Source organism: Canis lupus, chromosome 21, assembly GCF_011100685.1.
Source record: "Canis lupus familiaris isolate Mischka breed German Shepherd chromosome 21, alternate assembly UU_Cfam_GSD_1.0, whole genome shotgun sequence".
In the NCBI taxonomy this organism is placed as follows: Eukaryota; Metazoa; Chordata; class Mammalia; order Carnivora; family Canidae; genus Canis; species Canis lupus.
Window position 1 is genome coordinate 33,444,264 of NC_049242.1, and position 22,923 is coordinate 33,467,186.

At 40.3% G+C, this 22,923-nt stretch overlaps 1 protein-coding gene across 3 annotated transcripts; it reads left to right on the top strand.

The window, feature by feature from the left end:
- Positions 1-1,329: 1,329 nt before the first annotated feature.
- Positions 1,330-20,192, top strand: WEE1 (WEE1 G2 checkpoint kinase). Of its 3 annotated transcripts, none has more exons than XM_038569020.1 (12): positions 1,330-1,976; positions 3,429-3,634; positions 4,173-4,236; positions 4,425-4,597; positions 5,077-5,198; positions 9,351-9,497; positions 12,634-12,729; positions 12,823-12,908; positions 13,975-14,145; positions 14,242-14,387; positions 15,694-15,782; positions 19,961-20,192. In XM_038569020.1, the coding sequence occupies exons 1-12, from the start codon at positions 1,398-1,400 to the stop codon at positions 20,077-20,079; spliced, it is 1,998 nt and encodes a 665-aa protein (XP_038424948.1). In that variant the 5' UTR covers positions 1,330-1,397; the 3' UTR covers positions 20,080-20,192. The 3 variants fall into 3 exon arrangements, with proteins under 3 accessions (XP_038424948.1, XP_038424950.1, XP_038424949.1); XM_038569022.1 differs by lacking the exon at positions 19,961-20,192 and adding an exon at positions 18,940-19,303 and having other exon boundaries at positions 1,331-1,976; XM_038569021.1 differs by lacking the exon at positions 19,961-20,192 and having other exon boundaries at positions 1,332-1,976; positions 15,694-17,029.
- Positions 20,193-22,923: the final 2,731 nt, after the last annotated feature.

The following is a 22,923-nucleotide window of genomic DNA, read 5'->3' on the forward strand; positions in this document are numbered from 1 at the left end:
AAAAAAAAAAAAAAAAAAAAAAACCCCCAGTCCTCAAACAACACAGACCCCCCACCAAAAAAAAAAAAAACAACCAACCAACCACACGAGAAGTTAGAATTTTTGCGATGGGGTTATTTACAACTGAAAAATTCCAAGAAACTTGTGTGTGCGACGATAAAGGGCAGACGAAATCACAATTTGACGAAGTACTGGAGGTATTTTTTCTCAACTTGCGTTTAAGTTTGCAGTGAGGTGGGCCAATCTCCTTTGCCAACACTTGCCCACGTGCTGGCAAACAAATATAAACACCGCGGCGGCGTGGAGGGCCCGGGCTTCGGGCTTCGCGCTGGGGCCGCTGCTGTTTACTCGGGTGGACGAGTCTCGGGTGGGCTGCCGAGGGGGCCACGGCCTGGGGGAAGCAAGCTCGCCTCGCTGGGGGCCTACCCGACCCTGCAGCTACCCTGGGGGGAAACCGAGGCTCCGGAGGCCTTCCCCACGGCCGCCGTCCCCGCCTCGAGCCCTCCCGGGCCGGCCTCCTTGCTGACTTCGGCGTCGCCTCTAAGCCCCGGGCTCAGCTCGCAAAGTTCCTGAGGCCCGAGTCGCCACTTCCGGCTCCAACCTCTACGGGGGAACGAGACTGCCCACAGCCACGCCCACAACGCCCCGGCCGCCCGCACCACGGGGACGCGGCGGCCACAGGCCGCACTCCCGGGGCAGAGCGCGAGAGCCGCGGGAGTTCCCAGGTCCCACCTCAGGCCCCGGAGCGCTGAGGGACCGCGAGCGGGCCACCTCCAGGCGGGGTGCGGCTGGGCCTAGCCGAGCCCGGGACCTTTCGCCCCTCCCAGAGGGCCGCCTCGGCTCCCCCGCCCGGCCCCGACCGGGCGGCGCCGGGCTAGGCTCCCAGAAGTCCGGCTCCCTCATAGGCCCGCGGCGCCGCGCCGCGCCCGCCCGAACGGCCGAGGGGGGGGGGGGGGGGCGGAGCCAGCGGGTTCGCGCCAAAATCGCGTAGTTGATCCCTCCCCCGCGGCCTACGTCGCGCCCTCCTTTTTTTTCAAACCCGAGGCTGGGCGTGGATTGGTGGGTCAGGCCCTCACGTGGTTAACGGTCGCGGGAAGCCGCGGAGCCCGAACCTGCGGAGCCCGGACCTGCGGCTGGACCTGCGGAGACCCCAGCCTCGGTGCCCAGGCCGCCCCGCCTCTGCTGGACAGGCCGCGCCGCTGCCGCCACCGCCGCCGCCGCCGCCGCCGCCCGCAGCCCCGAGCGCTCCGGAGCCGCACCCCGTCACCGCGCAGGTCCGCCGCCGCGGCGACCCGGCGCGCCCAGTCGCACGTGGCGGACCCGCCCCCTGGGCCGTCCGCGTCCTGGACTCCGCGGGCTCCGGCTCTCCGGTCCTCGGCCCCGGCCCCAGGGGCGCGATGAGCTTCCTGAGCCGGCAACAGCCGCCGCCGCCCCGCCGCCGTCCCGGGGCTTCCTGCACTTTGAGGCAGAAGCTGATCTTCTCGCCCTGCAGCGACTGTGAGGAGGAGGAGGAGGAGGAAGAGGAGGAGGGCAGCGGCCACAGCACGGGGGAGGACTCGGCCTTCCAAGAGCCCGACTCGCCGCTGCCGCCCGCGCGTAGCCCCACAGAGCCCGGGCCCGAGCGCCGCCGCTCGCCGGGCCCGGCCCCCGGCAGCCCCGGGGAGCTGGAGGAGGACATGTTGCTGCGGGGCGCCTGTCCCGGCGCCGACGCGCCGGGCGGCGGGGCCGAGGGCGACTCGTGGGAGGAGGAGGGCTTCGGCTCCTCGTCGCCGGTCAAGTCGCCGGCAGCCGCCTACTTTCTGGGCAGCTCGTTCTCGCCGGTGCGCTGCGGCGGCGCGGGGGACGCGTCCCCGCGCGGCTGCGGGGCGCGCAGGGCCAGCGAGGGCCCCTGCTCGCCGCTGCCGGACCACCCCGGCACCCCGCCGCACAAGACCTTCCGCAAGCTGCGGCTCTTCGACACGCCGCACACGCCCAAGGTGAGAGGACGCGGGGCCGGGGCACCGCGAGCCCGCGCCCGCCCAGCCATTTAAAAAGGCCGCGGCGCCGGGAGCCGAGCGCGCCGCTGCTCGGGTTCGGTTACATAACCGCCCTGCCGCACCCCTACTCGCTCCCCTGAGCCGCAACAAAAAGTTGGCAGCCCCTCTTTTTGGCCCTGCCCAGAAGTTGTCCGTTAAGATTATGTAACTGAACAATGGGCCTCTTCTGGAACTTCTTCATCTTTCAAAGGGGCTGATCGGCGCCGTCCAGGTGGCTGATGATTTCACGCCCCTCGAGTCGGGGCCTTCCCGACCGTGTCAGCCCGGAGTGTGGCCCTGATAACGTGGTTTGGAAGGATGTCGGAGTGGTGCTGGCCCGGCCACCTGACACTCCCGAGCGCCGCAGCCATATGGTGCCTTTTAAACGCCGTGATGGGCCCTGTAATTTGGGCGGCGCAAGCAGGAGTTGGGTTAAAAGAAATTTCATGCGCTTATCGCTTCGTGTCATGTGGCCTTAAGGGGTTAAGTTTGAGGTATGGAGGGAGAGTGCGCTTCGACTTGGGAGAAAAGGCTGGCTTTCCAAGCATTTCCAGTCCTAAAGACTCCTTAATTCAGGGTAGCGTTTAAGCTTCTATCCGCACATGCTATTTATTATTGGGTAAGCGTTTGTTTACACCGGTTTGCAGTGCCTATGTGTGGCCAGCCTAAGTGTAGCGATTAGGGACATCCGTTAAAAGCCAGCATTGGTGGGGTTGCTTGGACCCTTGTGGTTTCATATCGCTGATAACCTATCGTGATGATGAAGGTGTTCAGCACTTGTTTGTTGAGTAGCGAGTGAATATGCAGATTACTGCCTCTGGAACATTGGAAGTAACAGCAGATTTTAAAACGGACCCTTCAACGACATTGAGACAAGTATCGCGTTTATAAGACTAATATGGAAAATGTACTTTTCTGAGTCCCTTGCAGTGCCTTTGGTCGTAAACCTCAGGAAGAAGTAGTTTTTGAGCGTTACTGTTTATCAGGGACTTGCCCAAGGCATGATCCCTCTGAATGTGAGGGGAGGAGTCCGGCGGAGGTGGTTTTCAAAGCCCTATTTGGAAGGGGGGAAGGGAGCTTTTATTGGGATCCTTGACTGCTTTCTATTTTTAGATGGAATGAGAGGTTTTGTTAACTTTTAGACTGCAGAATAAACTTAATTTTAGTCTGCATTCCTATTCTTTTTTAGGGTCGGAAACTTATTTTATGTGGCAGTCTTTTTCAGGAAAAGTTGTTAGTATCCACCTTTCAGACTGCTGAAGTTAACCAGGGTTTGTTTTGCTTCAGATGTGACAGAAGCTTGTGTGTTGCTTTAATCCACACTATCAGACATGTGAAAGGCTTGTTGAAGGTTGGGTTGAGAAGGCTGTCTACAGGATTTAGAGACTAAAAATTTTATTTTTCCTGACCTAGAGTTTACTCTCCAAAGCTCGAGGAATCGATTCCAGCTCTGTTAAACTCCGAGGTGGTTCTTTATTCATGGATACAGAAAAATCAGGAAAAAGGGAATTTGACATGCGACAGACGCCTCAAGTGAATATTAATCCTTTTACCCCAGATTCTGTGTTACTTCATTCCTCAGGACAGTGTCGTAGAAGAAAACGAACACACTGGAATGAGTAAGTTATTTAGTATTCCACAGTTTGGTCCCCAGTCACCCAAGATTGGTTTGTGGTACTTATCAAACTTTAATTTTATCTGAATGACTTGGAAGTTTATGCTTTGAATTTTTTTTTTTTTTTTTTTTGTTAACTAGCACCCTCTTCCCAGGAAAGGTGGGTGGAAAGTAATCAGCTATGGAAAAGTAACGGTATGAAAAAGGAAGGAATAAAAAGCCTAAGTAGTTTGTAGAAAATCTGCTGGTGTCAAAAACAAGGCAGGCAGAGTTGATTTAGAAAAACTTTAATTTTGATACGTGTGATTGTGTTGGCTTGTTAATGAGCCTATTTCAGCAGGGACAGCATTTCCATCAGCTGAGCTATATCTTATGATTATAAAATTATGTGCTTGCTTGTCTGTTTTTATTCGTTTTACTTATTTATTTTTTCTGTTTTTATTTATTAAAATACAATTTCACTGTATATCAGATAAAGTTTTGGATCGCTAGTTGATGTGTCTATCAGATCTGTTAATAGAAACATACATAATATTTTTCAGTTCTTGTGGTGAAGACATGGAAGCCAGTGATTATGAGTTAGAAGATGAAACAAGACCTGCTAAAGTAACTAGCTTTTTATTTTCTTTTTATTGTTTCTGAATTTCATTTTCTATTTCTTAACAAGTTACCATATATACATGTTAAATATGCATTAAGATATAAGATTTTTAAATTTCACACATAGTGCTATCATCGGCAAAAAAATCATCTTCATGTCTTTGTATTATGTATATGGATACACTTTATTGCAGAGAATTACAATTACTGAAAGCAATATGAAGTCACGGTATACAACAGAATTTCATGAGCTAGAGAAAATTGGCTCTGGAGAGTTTGGTTCTGTGTTTAAGTGTGTGAAGAGGCTGGATGGATGCATTTATGCCATTAAGCGATCAAAAAAGCCATTGGCCGGCTCTGTCGATGAGTATGTATTAAAAATTTTATCTTTTGCTCTTTTATTCCATATGGTGTTGCAAACAATGTTTCACATAATCAAGCACTGAAATTTCTCATTTTTGAGAAACTATAATAATTTAATCAGATCCTTTTCATTTTGGGCCATTAATTCTTACTGAACTTGGTAAAATTATATGAATAGTCTGATTTTGGAGCCTGACTTAAATTTCTTTTTTTCTGGTAGCATCCAAGAATTCATAGTAAAATGGAGTTTCCTGAGTCCTAGGACTAGCAAAGTTCCTTCTTTGTAATTAACATTGTTCTTTAATGGAAACTTTTAGAAAAATCTAGTAGAGTCTTAATCCCCTCTCTCTTAAGCAAGTTATCCTTCAGCATAATAATAAATAACAGAAGACAAGTTTCTCTTATGAAGTTTCAGATAAATTAGTTCAGTTTAGGATTGAATAAAAATGGTTTACCATTCTATCAATGTCAAATTTCTCCTAGGCAGAACGCTTTGAGGGAAGTATATGCCCATGCAGTGCTCGGACAGCATTCTCACGTAGTTCGATATTTCTCTGCATGGGCAGAAGATGATCATATGCTTATACAGAATGAATATTGTAATGGTGAGTAATATGTTGGTTCTCTTATAAACTTGTGAAATTAAAAAAATGAACACTGAGGAAATAGTTTTTATCTGAAATCCTGCTGTAATTCTATGTCTCTTATCTCTTTTTTTTTTTTCTTTTATCTCTTAAAAATTCAAAGATCAAGAAGCCTAACATGAGTTTCAAGTTCATTGCCTACCTGGATGTTTGTTTATTTGGTTTTTTAAGATTTTATTTACTTATTTATGACAGAGAGAGAGAGAGACAGGCAGAGGGAGAAGCAGGCTCCGTGCAGGGAGCCCAACATGGGACTTGATCCCGGGTCTCTGGGATCACACCCCGGGCTGAAGGCGGCGCTAAACCGCTGGGCCACCAGGGCTGCCCAGATTATATTTATTTATTCATAAGAGACATTGAGGCAGAGACGGAGGCAGAGGGAGAAGCAGGCTCCCCACAGGGAGCCTGATGTTGGACTCAATCCCAGGACCTGGGAACACAACCTGAGCCAAAGGCAGATGCTGAACCACTGAGCCACTCAGGCAGGCATCCCCTACTTGGATACTAAGTAAAGATTGAAAACCTACTCCCTTGTGCACAGTAGTTGTGTACCTGTTAGTCAAACTGATCTTGAAAGGATCATGGCCTTGCCTTGTATATTTTGATATCTCTAGCATGTAGCACACTGTATTGGGGTATAGCAGTTAATAAGGTAGGTTCAGTGCATCTAGCCTTCCTTTCCATTTCATTTTATGTGCTGTTAAAACTGATACTGGTTACTCATAGTGACAGTGGCTCTCCATTGTTCTAACTTCAGCCTTTTGTTTACAAAGTATTCTATAATCTTGCTTTCATTCCCATTTTTCCAACCTTGTTTACCACCAGAATCTACTCTGACTTGTCTACTAAGTTATGCTTTTAGTTTTCTAGCTGTGCCTCTCTCCCGCACTTCCCCCCCAAAACCAACAAAACAAGCATCCATGGAGGTTCAACTTTGGACCTCTGTAGAGCTTTACCTTTCAACGAGTCCTTCAAGGACGAGCTTGGTTCCCCCTCTTTTTCATTAAACCTTTATCAAAACCCTAGTCTCAATTCTGATTCTTGTAAATACCTGTTCTTAAGTAGGTAAATCTTTATATATGCTGGATTTCCATTTCTGTATATCTTCTACGAATATTAGAGAATTTGGAATTTAGTGGGCAGTTGAGAAGTGATAGCAAAGATTTGTGTTACTTTTTTTGTTTTGTTTTGTTTTGTTTGTTTGTTTTTTGATTCTCATTATTTTTTCCTTCAACAAGACTAGCCTTCTCATAGCTTGTGAATTAATAAGTAGTGTAGGTAGTGGATTCAGGTTTTCAGCATTTAAAAACATTGAACAAAACAAGTAAAAGATCCAGTTCTCACCTTTTTGTTGAGTTATTGTATTCTCTGTATTTGAAAGATGCTCAGCATATAGCGTTGCTACTAATTTGTTTCACACGTCTCTCGAAATGTTTCTATTCATATCATCAGAATATTTATGTAGTTGTCTCTCATGACCCTGTGGACTAATCTGTTTCTTAACCTTTATTTTTCATTTACTACTCTTAATATAGGACAATTTGACCATGTCTTTTCCACTCCATATGTGCTAGATGCCATATTTCAGTTTCTTTCTCCCTCTCACCTAGGGAGAGGTTGATGTAGCTGGTCTTAAGTATTTCAGTAGCACTCCAGGGATCACACATTTCTAAAAATCCACCAAATAAATATGTGGTTGTGTAATTTAGATGATTTTGAGAAAATTCTTGGGCCTGGAGGGATAAGGAAGAGTGAGTTGACTTGCTGCCCTCTCAGATTAATAAAGACCTTGTCCTAACAAAACAAAACTTTGTCTTGTCATAAAGCTAGATTATAAAATTATATTTTTAAACAGTTTATTATTTTGGAACGGTATAGAACATTTAAAGAATCTACAGATCTTTAAAAAAAATCTGTGTGAACCTCTTAGTTGTCTATTTTGTTTGGATGAAAGGAAATGAGTCTATCTAGATAGATTTGTGAACTCTTCTATTTCTTTTTGCTGCCATTCTTCTCTCCACATAAATTTTTTAATGTCCTAGCAATAGGCCTGATCTTCAGATTCTTTTCCACAGTTTCACAGGGAAATGATTCTATTAACATTTCATTTGTACATGGTGATTAACTGATATCCTTTATTGTGACTGAGTTTCCTTATTATCTTAAACAGTCATTTGCATTTTAAGCCTTTTGTCTTGGTTTGGTGATAGACTTGAAATTTTTACCCCTGGTAAACAAGTGTGTGAAAATCTTGATGGATAATGGAAGAGAACCTGAAATATCAGATCTTGCTCTTCTCACCTCTCTTTTCCTTTCAGCAGTGAAATAGAAGGAACTGGCCTAGCTATAGTTGGTAGACCCGCTAAAATGCAGCCGAATTCTATCTTATTAAACTTGGTCTAGGACTTGAAGCCCGTTTATTGACCTCCCTTCTAGAGCCCTCTCTTTTCCTGCAGTTCAAGATTTGTACAAGTTAAGTGTGGAGAACATATTTAAGCCTAAAATATCAAGGTGTGTGATTTATTTTTATTTTTAAAACACATTGGACATTTTGCTACCTTAGTCTTGTTCAAATTGTAGTACCTCCTTTCCTGATATGTATGTATCAGTATACCTTCCTGATTTTATTACTCTGGCTCTGATTTCATTATCCCTAACTAAGCTTTAAACAGAAGTGGTTTATTTTGGTTTTTGATTTTTGTTTTGTTTTGTTTTACATAACTCCTCTTTTCCTCTGAGATAAGTTATAAATTTATAATGTTTTTAATAAAACTTATAAAGTATAAACTCATTTTTTAAAGTATAAACAAAAGAGTTTGTTGGTTTGATCCTATAAAAGCAGGTTTTATTCTCTTACTAAAAGTAGTGTAAGTTAAAACTATACTAAGATACTGGCTTTTATCTGTAAAATTCATACACTGTTGCCAAAGATGTGAGAAAACAGTTACTCTCATACATTAATAATGGGAGTATAAATTGGTACAGCCTTATCTCAGGGTGTGTGTGTGTAAATGTAAGTAAAATTGCCCCAGATTTGTCTTCCAAAGCTTCATATTCACATAAGGCGAGTGCTAGTAGAGTTTAAGTACCAGCCATTTTGAAATCAGAAACTGGATACACTGTTACTTCTTTTATGTGAATTTTCACAGGCAATGAAGTTTTAGCACTGATGGTGTGAATACCAATCCTAAGCTATTTTGTAGAATAGAGAAATCCCCCTCTCAGCTATAAAAATATATTCTATATATGAGATAGTATTTCACACATATATTTGAGCCACATATTAGTATTGTTTTATAACTGTACATATCCTTTATTTTTTAAAAAAATAAGATTTTATTTATTTGCGTGCATGAACATGAGAGAGGAGGGGTTGTGGAGAGGAACCAGAGGGAGAGGGACAAGCAGACTGTGCACTGAGCATGGCCTGAGGAAGAAGGGCTAGATCCCACGACCCCAAGATCATGACCTGAGTGAAACCAAGAGTCAGACACTCAACCAAGTACCACCCAGGCACACCTGTATATGCCCTTTAAACCAGCAATTGTTTTTATGAGATACATGTTAAATATGTGTGAAATGACAAGTGTACAGTTATTCCTTGTATTATAGTATGTTGTAGCAAAGGCTTAGAAATTATTTTAACTCAAAAAAAAAAAGAAATTATTTTAAAATGCTCATCAATTAAGAGATTGGTTAATGTATCACCATTCAATTATAAATGGAATTCTGTAGAGACACAAGAGAACAAGGCAGTCTATGTATATTAGTAAAGAATGATCTTCGAGATAATGAAAATATGCTATCATTTGTATAAAAAGGAGTTGAAAAGAATATATAAGAAACCAATAAGGTTGGATTATTCTGGGAAAAAGAACCAGGTAGTGTGCTGGGGTGTGTGGATGAAGCAGAGACTTTACATTATATTTTGTATCCATATGAGTATATTACCTATTGAAAGAATAAATAAAATTTTGATTTCATAAGCATGAAGAACAGAGTAGGTCGTATAAAATGTTACTTTCTTTGTTGAGTTTGTGGCCATTGAGTAAAGATGGAAGAGAAATAAGATCTTAGGAAGAAGAAATTGCTAATTTTTCCCATGTTTGTTAGGTGGAAGTTTAGCGGATGCCATAAGTGAAAACTATAGAAGCATGAGTTACTTTACAGAGGCAGAGTTGAAGGATCTCCTTTTGCAAGTTGGCCGGGGCTTGAGGTATATCCATTCAATGTCTTTGGTTCATATGGATATAAAGCCTAGTAAGTATTAAAAATTCTCTGATCTGTGTTCTTTAGTGTTAATAGAGAATAAAATGATTTTATTAAAACAATAGGAAAACATACATCCTACTTTTATCATTGTTAGTTTTAAAAGACCTTTGAGCCAGATATTGATATTGGTTTATTATTTCTGTTTATTTCTTCTCTCCAAAATAGTTGAGACAACCAACTCATTTTTATTAAAAGTTGGAAAAATCTGCTGCATTTTATGGGAACCACATAGTCACAAAGCGAGACTCTGATGGAGAGACTAAGAACCTGTTGTTTAAAGCCCTTCTCTTTTGCTAGGCTATAGAACCATAACAACAAAATATTGCTCGTGCTGCTAACAGGGTTGTTAGAATAAAATGAGATATGTGAAAACATTTTTGGAAGTTTAAGTGCTATGCAGACATGGAATTTCTAGCTTATATACCATGAAAGTGTTACCGTATTATTCAGAAAACAGCACATGCAGTGTATTATCTTGCATTTAAAAAACGGGTGCAAGTAAATGCTGCAGTAACATCTTCATGTAAATTCCTCTCATTTTATTAAAATAACCTCATCAGGGCAGCCCCGGTGGCACAGCGGTTTGGCGCCGCCTGCAGCCTGGGGTGTGATCCTGGAGCCCCGGGATCAAGTCCCACGTCGGGCTTCCTGTAGGGAGCCTGCTTCTCCCTCTGCCTGTGTCTCTGCCTCTCTCGCTCTCTCTGTGTCTCTATGAATAAATAAACAAAATTTAAAAAAAAATAACCTCATCATATACACATTCATTCATTCATTCATAAAGATTTTATTTATTTATTCATGAGAGGCAGAGACCTAGACAGGAGGAGAGGCAGGCTCCCTGCAGGGAACCTGATGTGGGACTCGATCCCAGGACCCCAGGATCACAACCTGAGCCAAAGGCAGTGACTCAACTACTGAGCCACCCAGGTGCCCCTAAGTACACTATTTTAAAACTTGTGGGATGCCTGGGTGGCTCAGTGGTTGAGCGTCTGCCTTCAGCCCAGGGCGTGATCCTGGAGACCCGGGATCAAGTCCTACATCGGGCTCCCTGCATGGAGCCTGCTTCTTTCTGTGCCTGTGTCTCTGCCTCTCTCTCTGTGTCTCTCATGAATAAATAAATAAAATCTTTTAAAAATTAAAAAAAAAAACTTGTTATAAATCAACTTTACCTTTTTATTTTAGTAAATTTTCATCTCTTCTAATACCCAGATCATATTAAAATTTTTCCCAGGTGACCCAAGTCCTTAATGGTTGACTTGTCCAAACTAGTTCCATTTCAGAACCGTGCATCCCATCTCCCTCTATCCTTTTTTTTTCTTTTTTAAGATTCTACCCTTCCCCTACTTTATTTTTTTATTTTTTTTAATCTTTTTTTTTAAATTTTTATTTATTTATGATAGTCACACACACACAGAGAGGCAGAGACACAGGCAGAGGGAGAAGCAGGCTCCATGCACCGGGAGCCCGACGTGGAATTCAATCCCGGGTCTCCAGGATGGCGCCCTGGGTCAAAGGCAGGCGCTAAACCGCTGCGCCACCCAGGGATCCCTAAAAAAATATACTAGTATAGACTTTGTTGTTTTTGTTGTTGTTTAAAGATTTCATTCATTTATTCATGAGAGACAGAGAGGCAGAGACACAGGCAGAGGGGGAAGCAGGCTCCATGCAGGGAGTCCGGCATGGGACTTGATCCCGGGGTCTCCAGGATCATATCCTGGGCTGAAGGCGGTGCTAAACCGCTGAGCCCCCCCGCCCCCGGACTGCCCTAAACTTTGTTTTTGTTTTTTTTTTCCCTAAACTTTGTTTTATAAGATGTCCTTTCTTCTGGATTTGACTGATTGCTCCCTTGCATCATTTATCTTATTCCTTTTCCTCCCCCTAGTTTCCCAAAGACTGGAAGTTAAGACTAATAGATTGATGAATTCAAGTATGAATTTTAGGCTAGGGGTTTTAAGTTGAATTTAATGAAGGGTTTTTGTGTTTTTTGTGTGTGTGTGTGTGTTTTGGTTTTTTTTTTTGGTCTATGAAAATGTGATTCATGAGAATTTTAATTCATATTCATTTCATACAACTTATTTTAATCCTCTAAGTTATATGAAGAATTTCTTCTCTGTATGTCAATAACTCACTGAAATTTTTATAGTCAAAGGGGAAAAATAATATTTGGACTGATGGCAATAAATAGGAATTAGTAAAGTTTGCCTATACTCCCTCATATCTTGTATTAAGTATAAGACAAACATAATAGTAGACCCTTAGAAGTACAAAAGTTGAAATATTAAGGCATGTGAAGTTTTAAAATTTCAAATTTACAAATACCATCCTAAAATAAAGTGTCCTTATTAATAAATTTTTTTTTAAAGATTTATTTATTCATGAAATACACAGAGAGAGAGAAAGAGAGGCAGAGACATAGGCAGAGGGAGAAGCAGGCTCCATGCAGGGAAACTGATGTGGGACTCGATCTCAGGACTCCAGGATCACGCCCTGGGCCGAAGGCAGGTGCCAAACCACTGAGCCACCCAGGGATCCCCAATAAAGTGTTACTGGAAAGATGAATGTAACATTTATAAACTCAGTATTACATTGGTAAAACTATTAAAATGAAATCAGTTGCTGAGACTCACATTAATCATGAACTTACCTGAATTTGAAGAAGAAAAGTGTGTGTACAGCAGAGATGTGAACCACAAAGCCACATTGGGATGTAAATTCTGTATGGTCAGCCAAACTCAAAAGTTCAATTACTTGTATTTTTCATACCATCCTGTAGCATTAGGTTAAAATTCATGTTTTGGAAGCATCACAGACTAATTACTATGTTACTACCTTTTGTATTATTTCTATGTAGTTAAAACCAAAGATCAATGTGTGGATGACAAGGGTCTAATGAAGTAGTTTCCAAGTGTTCAAAGATCAGCACTAGGCCAGAACATATGTTCCTTAGAAAATACAATACCATTTCCTATCCCCTGAGATTCTTATTCTCATTGGGTTTTGAAGTAGAATATATGAGAATCTATGTTTGACAGCTTTTGGGATGATTCTGATGTATGACCTTGTTTATGAATTTTGGTTACACTATTAATTGTTAGTGCAGCTTACATAAATAACTGTTTGACAGGTAATATTTTCATATCTCGAACCTCAATCCCAAATGCTGCCTCTGAAGAAGGAGATGAAGATGACTGGGCATCCAACAAAGTTATGTTTAAAATAGGTAAGAAAGAAAGATAACCAGATTATTGCCTTAAACTAAAGTATAAGAGGCTGTTTAACTCTTGACTCTATTTTTTTTTTCCAATATTTGTAGGTGATCTTGGACATGTAACAAGAATCTCTAGTCCACAAGTTGAAGAGGGTGATAGCCGTTTTCTTGCAAATGAAGTTTTACAGGAGGTAGTTTTTTCCTTTAATAATAATGCTGTTTGCTTTATTTATTTTGTTAATAAGGTAACAATGCAGACATATTAAAATTTTAAGCTAATAACTAGTAAACTGGTAAAGAAAGCCTAACCCATGAGCTGGGGATATTTAATCTAGCAAAATTCAGTCAAGGCAAGGATTTACAGTATTCAACAATAGTGGAGTTATAAAAGAAGTTCTTATACACTACTGGTGGAACTGTAAATTGGCATAGCCTCTTAGGAGATCAAAGTATTTGTATCAGCATTTTAAAATGCTAAACCTTTGACCCAGAATTTCCATTTATGTAGGAGTTTCTCCCACAGAATGTTCATATACAAATATAGAGAACGATGTACATAAGTGTCCAGCAATAAAGGAACGATTAAATAAATTACAGCGTATAGTTAATAGTACTGTTTGAAAAAGTGTGACCAAAAAAATGTGACAGAATAATATCTCTTGATAAAAGTTTTGTTTTGTTTTGTTTTTAATTTTATTTATTTATGATAGTCACACAGAGAGAGAGAGAGGCAGAGACATAGGCAGAGGGAGAAGCAGGCCCGACGTGGGATTTGATCCCGGGTCTCCCAGGATCGCGCCCTGGGCCAAAGGCAGGCGCTAAACCGCTGCGCCACCCAGGGATCCCTTGATAAAAGTTTTGAATGGAAGTAGAATAAGTAGAACAAATAAATTGCATGATCCCATTGTTCTTTTTATATGTGTACATGTATTTGTAATTTGTCAACGTATGTTTCCTGTATTCATATGAATACTCCCAAAAGAATAGGAGTTTTTTCTAAGAGTTGAATTGGACTAGTGAAAAGGAGAAGGTATTTATTTTTAGAAATGTATTTACCACTCCCAGAGTATGTATGTATTTGTGGTTTTAAAAAGCTCCTCAAATTTAATTTACTATCTGAATAGGTCTTAAGAGTTAAATGTGGCATTGGATGTTTTAATTTAGTCTTATTTCTCACCAGTCATCACTAAAGTGTAATTTTATTTTATTTTGGCCATTTTTATATTACCTTAAAATTTTTTTTTTTAATTTTTACAGAACTATACTCATCTGCCAAAAGCGGATATTTTTGCCCTTGCCCTCACAGTGGTGTGTGCTGCTGGTGCTGAACCTCTTCCGAGAAATGGAGACCAATGGCATGAAATCAGACAGGGTAGATTACCTCGAATTCCCCAAGTGCTTTCCCAAGAATTTACAGAGTTGCTAAAAGTGAGCATTGTTTGTATATGAAGCACTTTTTATTCACATGGTTTTATATGTTATTAAATTATATGTCTTTACCTTAATTTTACTTCTCTTTCTAAGGTTATGATTCATCCAGATCCAGAGAGAAGACCATCAGCAATGGCACTGGTAAAGCATTCGGTATTGCTGTCTGCTTCTAGAAAAAGTGCAGAACAATTACGAATAGAATTGAACGCTGAAAAATTCAAAAATTCACTTTTGCAGAAGTAAGTGAGGGTTTTTTGGAATGTTTTTTAACTTTCTCATTTTCATTCTCAAATTTTAGAGATTTAGGTTTTCTGTCAGTGAAGGCTGTAGTGGTTTGCTATATTGTACAGTTAAAATTTGGGGATTTCTGCCTTAAGTTAGTATGTGTGACCTATTAATTTGTGTTGTTCCTAAACTTCGAAATTATGGACTTAAAATTTTTTAAGACTAGCATGTATTTGGGCAGCCTCGGTGGCGTAGCGGTTTGGCGCCGCCTGCAGCCCAGGGAGTGGAGTGATCCTGGAGACCCTGGATTGAGTCCCACATTAGGCTCTCTGTATGATGCCTGCTTCTCCCTCTGCCTGTGTCTCTGCCTGTGTCTCTGTCTCTATGAATAAATAAATGAAATCTTTAAGAAGAAAAAAAAAAGATTAGCATGTATTTGCAAGTGGTATTAATCCTCAATCCCTAAATTGTAGCAAAAGCAGAGTGAGCCTGTATAAGGTTTTTCCCCCCTAAACTCTCACCATAAATTTTACATTTTCCTTCATTCTTTCTATTTATTTTTATGGAAGGATGAAAAAAACTTTTTAAAATATTTTTATTTATTTAATCATGAAAGACACAGAGAGAGAGAGGCAGAGACAGGCAGAGGGAGAAGCAGGCTCCATTGCAAGGGAGCCTGATGTGGGACTCAATCCCGGGGCCCCAGGATCACGCCCTGGGCCAAAGGCAGCACTAAACCGCTGAGCCACCAGGACTGCCTGGAAGTATGAAAATTAACATCAATTAACTTAGTAGATGAGTCTCCTATTTTATCTGAATGACCTTTGATATTTTCAGAAAAATGTTTGGAATAATTCTAATTCATTTGCTTTATTGCTGATTGTAACCTAATCAGAACTGACTTGCAATATAAGATTTATTTGCCATGAGTTTGCTAGCCACCAGTGTTCATAGAAATAGAAAGTAGAACTTTCCTTTCATCTCTGTCATGTAAATATTTTCACAGTACAAATTAGAGTTCTGTTTGAAATTATTTATTATAATTCAAAGTCATTACTAGCATCCTTATTACTTATATCCAAGTATATATGATATTTTAATTCTGAGAGCACAAAATAAAATCATTTTATAAATTTAAGTTGTTTGAGCACAAGCTAAAGTTTCATACTGTAATTTTTTTCCTCGATTGTGTCTTTGAATAACAATGGCCTGCTAAGATCTCCCAAGTTGACAATACAGTTTGTGTTTGGCCTCTTAGGATCCCTTCCTAGGATTAATACAATAGGTGAAAAGTCTTGTTTCCTATTTTTATGTTCTTAGAGAACTCAAGAAAGCCCAGATGGCAAAAGCTGCAGCTGAGGAAAGAGCACTCTTCACTGATCGGATGACCACTAGGTCCACCACCCAGAGTAATAGAACATCTCGACTTATTGGAAAGAAAATGAACCGTTCTGTCAGCCTTACCATATACTGAACTACTCATTTCCCACCTCTCCCAAAAAACTGTGACAAGAGGAAGCTAGGTTGAAATCACTGCTAGAATCCAGTTTGCAATTACTTTCTCAATCGGTGTCAGTAGTTTAACTGAATACCTTTTAGGACTTTATTTGTGAATTACAGTTGAAAGCTGTATTTTGACCAGTGCTATATCAGGCTTTCATCTAGTCTTAACAGTCTGTCGTTTGTAGGATGTCAGTCACTGTTTGGATGTTACACCAGCCTTTCCAGGGTTAACCACTGTGGTGGTGTGCTGCTTATAGTTTGCTGTTGCATTGTAATAAAGGGTGTCTTTCCCTGTAGTGACCTGTAAAGGGACTCAAGGGCTTTATTACAAACATATTCTCCCTTTGAAAAGGGAAATGCTAAGAGACTCTACTACTCAGCCTTCAATGTACCTGTGTGTCAATCTTATATTTCTTTTTTTTTTTAATTGTGAATTATACTTGTATATCCAACTGGGAGCACTTTGTAGGCATTGCATGAACCATGGAATAATAATTCTGTGGAAGTATTGCCTTGTGAATTTGCTGCTATTTTAGTTTTGTCTTTGCTGTAAAATTGTAGCATTAAACAATCATTGTTGTTAATAGGCTTTTTGGAAAACAATTATGTGAAATATATAGCTGCTCTTGATGACAAGCAGCTATTTGCCTTTTTTTTTCCTTTGAACTTTGAAGCTAGTGCATTGGAGTAATGCACCTTTTTTTCCCTTTTGGATTGCTGTATTAATGTAGTATAATTATTACTGGTTTTGTAATTTCTCCTGATAATGCCCTTCCCTGACTCTTTTTTTAAAAATGTTCTCTCCTCCTACCCAAGTTTTGTACTTGATTGTATTGTTAGTCTGTTTTTAAATGTTTTGCCCGGATTCTCTTCGATATTTGTGTATATAAACTAATCTTGGTGATAGTGTACATAGCTGTTTGAAATGCCAGAATGACTTCTGACTATTCCAAGCTTTTCACAAAATATGTTTATTCAGTGATAAGCCATTTGATTAATAATACTGGCTAACCAGACATTGCAAAAAACAACATAGAATTTGTCTATTGTTTGTTTTCCTATTAATTTTGGTTTAAAACACGTTTGCACTTGTCTGTTTGACTTGTGTTTTATTAACATTGATTGGCATATTAAAAGTCACTCTGAGCTTACCTTAATTGTCTAAATCTTTGTAATGCCTGTATTCTACTATTTTATCTCTAGTATCACTACACTTTAACACTTAGAGTATAATATATATAAAGTACTGAAAAAGGGCACATTTTTCCACAGAATATGAAACATTATTTAATGATAAGTTTTAGTCTACATCAGTTATATTTTGTTATTGGAGAAAAATTTGTCCATCAAATGTTTTTTGACTATAAGTATTTAATATTTGTACATTACATTGCATATTATGCATTTGACCTGCTAGAAAAGTAGTGTAATGCAATTTAAAATAGCTTTAGGGATCCCTGGGTGGCGCAGCGGTTTAGCGCCTGCCTTTGGCCCAGGGCACGATCCTGGAGACCCGGGATCGAATCCCACGTCAGGCTCCCGGTACATGGAGCCTGCTTCTCCCTCTGCCTGTGTCTCTGCCTCTCTCTCTCTGTGACTATCATAAATAAATTAAAAATAAATAAATAAATAAAATAGCTTTAGATTATGAAGTGGTATAATGACTCAACTTTCTAATTTGAGCTGAGTCACACAAAAGCTTTAAAGTTGTAACTCAACTAGGCTTGATTTTTTTAAGAATTGAGAGTCCAAATTTAAGTGATAAACAGTGCTAATTCTATGTGACATCTTTTCCTGATGTAGATTAGATCCAGAATAAGATGCAAAGGCCGTAGAACTTTAAAAATGGATGTTCCCCTCCTTCCCCACGAAAAGAAAAAGGATTTCGCAAGATTCTTGTGCTTTTTGATCATGGGTACTTAATTTCTGTTGATTAGGGTCTATTTCTTCCAACTATAAACATTCCTAATAAGCTTAATTACTTTAGCTTTTAAGCCTATGGCATGTTAAAAAGCACATTTTAGAGGTGTGAGAGGAATTAGTGCAGACAGGTAAATTAGATAAAAAAGGTGATAGAAAAAGAAAAAGGTGATAGGTATGGGTGAGAGAAAAAAAGCTGCAGAGGCTGGAGTAGGTAACACATTTCAGTAGTCACTAGACAAAATTATAAAAAGTATAATTGGTGTACGTTAAGGTCATTCAAAGTCATTAAGGTGCATTTTTCTAGTGCTCTAGCTTCAAAGAAAAACAGGTGTTTTTCAAGTTGATACTTGGCAGTAGATTTTTCACATATTTAAGAATATTAGATTTAAAAAAATTTTTTTTAAAAATATTAGATTAGGAAAAAAATCTGGTCTTCTAAGAAGGAATTTTTAAGCCATCTAAAAGCTGATAGGAGGGTTGGGCTCATATTCACAGGATACTTAGGTTGAGTGACTTCTATGTGCTAACTGGTAGAACCAAGATCTGTGATAAACAGTCTTTGCCCCTTAGTTTCAGGATAAAATAGATGAGACCCATGTAAACCTAAAAATGACAATAAAATGTGATAAGTGCTATGTTGAAGGGATTCTACAAGAAGAGTGATAGCTCAAAGGACAGTTACATAGCTTGGGGAGATGCTGGTGGTAGAGCAGTAAGTAGATCCAGGGAATTACATTTAGACTGGTTTCAAAGCCATTGTACTGACAGGGTAAGAGGAAAGAAGGCCTGAGCCAGGACCTCTGTGCATGGACACTATAGAATAGGGATTTCATTAGATAGGAGCACTGCACACTGAACAGTTATTGTTTTTATATGATAGAATGAAAACTTGTTAGCATAACATCAGGAGGAAGCTACAAATGCTAATACGGAAGCATTGAAGAATTTTCCAGGAAAGTTAACTAAGATCCAGGGGCCTATTCTTGTTTGAGACATCTAACACTGATACAACTATAAAGTTTTGGAAAGCAGACTTTAGTAAGGGAGAAAATTTTTAAATACGGACTACGCAGGCAGGTAGGAGGAATCGCATTGCATGTGACCGCAAATGAAATTGCTGCCTTATCTTTAACTTGGCAGGAATCCAAAACAGCCTCCTTTAGCTAGGAGCTAATGTCTTTTGAAGAGCCACTTCTGAAGCTTTCGTTTTCACTCTGTTCCAGAGGTCAAGAAATAATGGCATTTAAAATATTGCTAACAGCTGGATTTGGGTAATGCTTTCAGCTGTCTCCCAATTCTTAAAGTAGCAGCATCCTGATTAGTTTTCTTCCACCCAAATTCATCACAAAGCATCTCCCTGACTTTAGCCAACAGATCAAATAAATGGTTGCATCCCTAAAGTATTTTTAAACTTTTTTATAAAAAGTAAAAATTTTAAAGGCAAAAATTAAAAGCAATCGGGCAGCCCGAGTGGCTCAGCAGTTTAGCGCCACTGCCTTCAGCCCAGGGTGTTATCCTGGAGACCTGGGATCAAGTCCCACATCAGACTCCCTGCATGGAGCCTGCTTCTCTCTCTTCTCCCTCTGCCTCTCTGTGTGTCTCTCATGAATAAATACATAAAATCTTAAAAAAAAAAAATCAACAAGGAGGATGGATCAAAAAGGAATTTTGGATGTGTTTTGGATATTGAAAAATCTTAAGCCTGAAACTAGGAATTTTTTTTTAAGATTTTTATTTATTCATGAGAGACACAGAGAGGCAGAGACAGACAGAGGGAGGAGAAGCAGACTTCACGCAGGGAGCCCAATGCGAGACTCGATCCCATGAGCTGAAGGCAGGCGCTCAACCGCCGAGCCACCCAGGCATCCTAGGAACTGGGAATTTGGAAGAAACTTACTCATTCAGTATTTTGAGGCATTTGTATAACTGTAAAAAGCATTACTGCAACTGATTTGACATTGCAGAGTGAGTGGATCTTGAAGTTTTTCCTACAAACTTGGTTGTTTTGTTAGAAATTTCTCAGCAGCTCAGCCAGGTAGATTTTTGTAAGAAAAGAGGAGTAAGACATCATTGAAACTGCCCCTTTCCCAACACTTAGCTTTTAAAACCTTTGAGAAGCATTCATCTGAACATCATTGAACTTTTTTTTTCTTTGTGGCAGATGACCCTAATTTTCAATGCAGTTCAAAGGTCTCTGGAATAAGGAAAAATATCTATGTATGCTCTAGGAAGATTTACCAGGAAAAGATGGTATGTTCTGTCCAAACTTCATTAAACTAAGAGTCTAAGATACCTCGGCCAGTCCAGCCCATGAAGAAAAATACCTCAAGGAACATTTATATGATAGTTCATATTGTATAGTTTTATATGGTTAATAAATATTTTAAAGAACATCTTACTTGTTTTGAGTTTTGACATTCTTATGATTTGAAATGGGTACCAAGCCTGGAATTCCAATTTATGCCTACCGATCCATTATGCCAATGGGAAGTGCAGGTTCAGTGTACAACGACTCCATTTAGAATGATTATCGAGAGAGGGGTCACCTTTTCGCAGATGAGACTATAGAGGTTGAGGTAAGTTATATACCTTAGGAACTCACTTTGGTAAGTAGGAAAGCCAAAATTCCAATTCAGATGTTATGGGAAAGAATCCTTTTTGCAGACATGTGAGAGTTGTGGACAAATAGTAATTAAGGGAAAGAGTGCAAGCAATAAAGTAGAGTAAGAAGGGACAGTCTGAATATTAGGAAGATTGGGAAGACTACTGTCATGGAAACTGAGAAGTTTGAAGGAGAAATTAAGAATGACTATACAGAAAAGATTAAGTTACTCAAAGCTCTGTGAAGACATCTGGAGTGGAGATCTTTGGTGAGCAGTTCTGGTGGGAAGAGTGGGGGTGCGGGGAACAAAAGCCAGAATACAAAAAAAAAAAAAAGCCAGATTACAGTGAGTTGGGGTATAAATGGGAGATGAGTGAAAAGAGCATGTATAAATCATTTTCAAGAAACGTGGTGGCTGAAAGAGAAGGGCAAGGGAGAAGAGGGCTATAGCTAGAGGGGTATCTGGGTTTTGCTGTTTTCACTACCCCTTATTGATCACCTATTATGTGCTAAGTGTTTTAAATACATAATATAATTTAACCCTTGTAAGAGCTCTCTGACAAAATCCCCATTATGCATATGATCTCTCCAGAGGTTAAAAGGAATTTACCTGATTATATCACTACAAAGTATCAGGATTTAAACCTAAAGTGTTAACACCACTAGCCAGATTCATAGCAAATCCTCTAAGCCTGGAGCAGAGGAAGGAAGAGTGTGGATTAGACAAGTTTGAAAGTGTTTAAAAGAATGCAGGAAGTGGGGGAGGGGAATGCCAGTAGGATGGCCCCCTTTTTGAGGCTGGAATTGAGTCCCATGAACTAAAATGCCTGAGGACAGAGCACATGTATGGGAGGAATGCTGACTCATCCCACTGCCTTTCCTTCTGAAGGAGGTGATTAAATTTTCAGAGCATACTATATAGCTACTTAAAGCAATGTTTTAAGGAGTTTTTATGACATGGGGAAATGCATGTGTTATGTTAAAAATCAGGAAGCAAAATTACTTATATAAGGATTCTTTTTTAAAGCATTAAACAAAACAACAGAAGGCTAACAATGGCTGCCATTTGAGTGATGGAATTATGGGATATTTCCCACTCCTTTTTCCTTTCCAAACTTTCTGTATTTTATTTCATTTTTTATTATTTTTTAAGATTTGATTTATTTTTAATCTCTACACCCAACATGAGGCTTGATTGAACTCACAATCCTGAGATCAAGAGTCATGTGCTCTTCTTACTGAGCCAGCCAGGTATTCCCTGAACTTTCTATATTTTAAACAACGAGGGGCACCTGAGTGGCTCAGTCTGTTAAGCATCTGACTCTTGGTTTCAGCTCAGGTCATGATTTCAGGGTCCTAGGATGGAGCCCCACGTGGGCTCTGGGCTAGGGACAGAGTTGCTTCCCTCTCCATTCCTCTCTTTCCCCCTTCCCCCACCAGCATACCCATATGCCCATGCCTGCTTTCTCTCTCTCTCTCTCTCTCAAATAAAGTAAATAAAATCTTAAAACAAAACAAAACAAACAAACTATATATATATATATATATATATATATATATATATATATATGACATTATTAACATGCAGTCAATACAGATTTTCAAGTCACCTAGCTAGCAAAGATTTGTCCAGTGATCATGCCTGTACTCCCCCAAATTTCTGGTAATGGAGACGGCTTCCTTACTTACAGGGGCACATATGTGATCTGGCCTGGGCCAATGTAGTTTTTCCCAGAACCTTGTAGATGCTCCAATTGCTATGTTGGCCCAACTTTCCACTACTTGGAAGAGGCTTATCTGTAGGAGAAGAGAGTGAGCCAACACAGAAGCACAATTGAGAAAAGAGGAAAGCAAGATCTGAGAGTATATCAGTATCTGAAGCTAACCTTGGTGTGGTTCCATAACATTCTATATTCCTCTTTTTGGCCTAAGCTATTTTGAGGTGAGTTTGCAATTTTGTAAAATAGTAAGCTATTTTGAGGCGAGTTTGAGGTGTTGCTTGCAATTAACAGTTTGGTGCAACATATTTCTCTAAACTGGCAGCCATAAATATTCTAGATGTTGCATGACTGAGAAATGTCTGCCAACAATCCTAGGGTTCCTGGATTAAATCCCTTTGTTGAGGCTCCTGCTGTGTCAAGACTGGCATGTGGTGGTGACAGACTCCCCAGCATCTCCTCCTGCCTTGCCTCATCTTCCTGGCTACATACGGTGAGAATATACATTTTCTAATGACTACTTTGTACAAAACACCATTACCACAGTTCCAGAAAGAATTCTGCGGTAGAACTTGACCTCTGCTGAACAGGATGAGACATCACATGATTCATCAACAGCTAAAGGCACTTATTCAGCCAGGTGGTTTGGACAATAATTATAATGTGCAGTTTGTCTGCCTGTCTGCCACGTACTACTGCTCTATCAAAGATGCTATTCTTAAAGAAGGAAGCTGGAGATAAAAGCCGGTAGAATCTTGAGTCTTGAATTTGAAAAATATAGTATTCTAAGCCTCTTCATTCTGA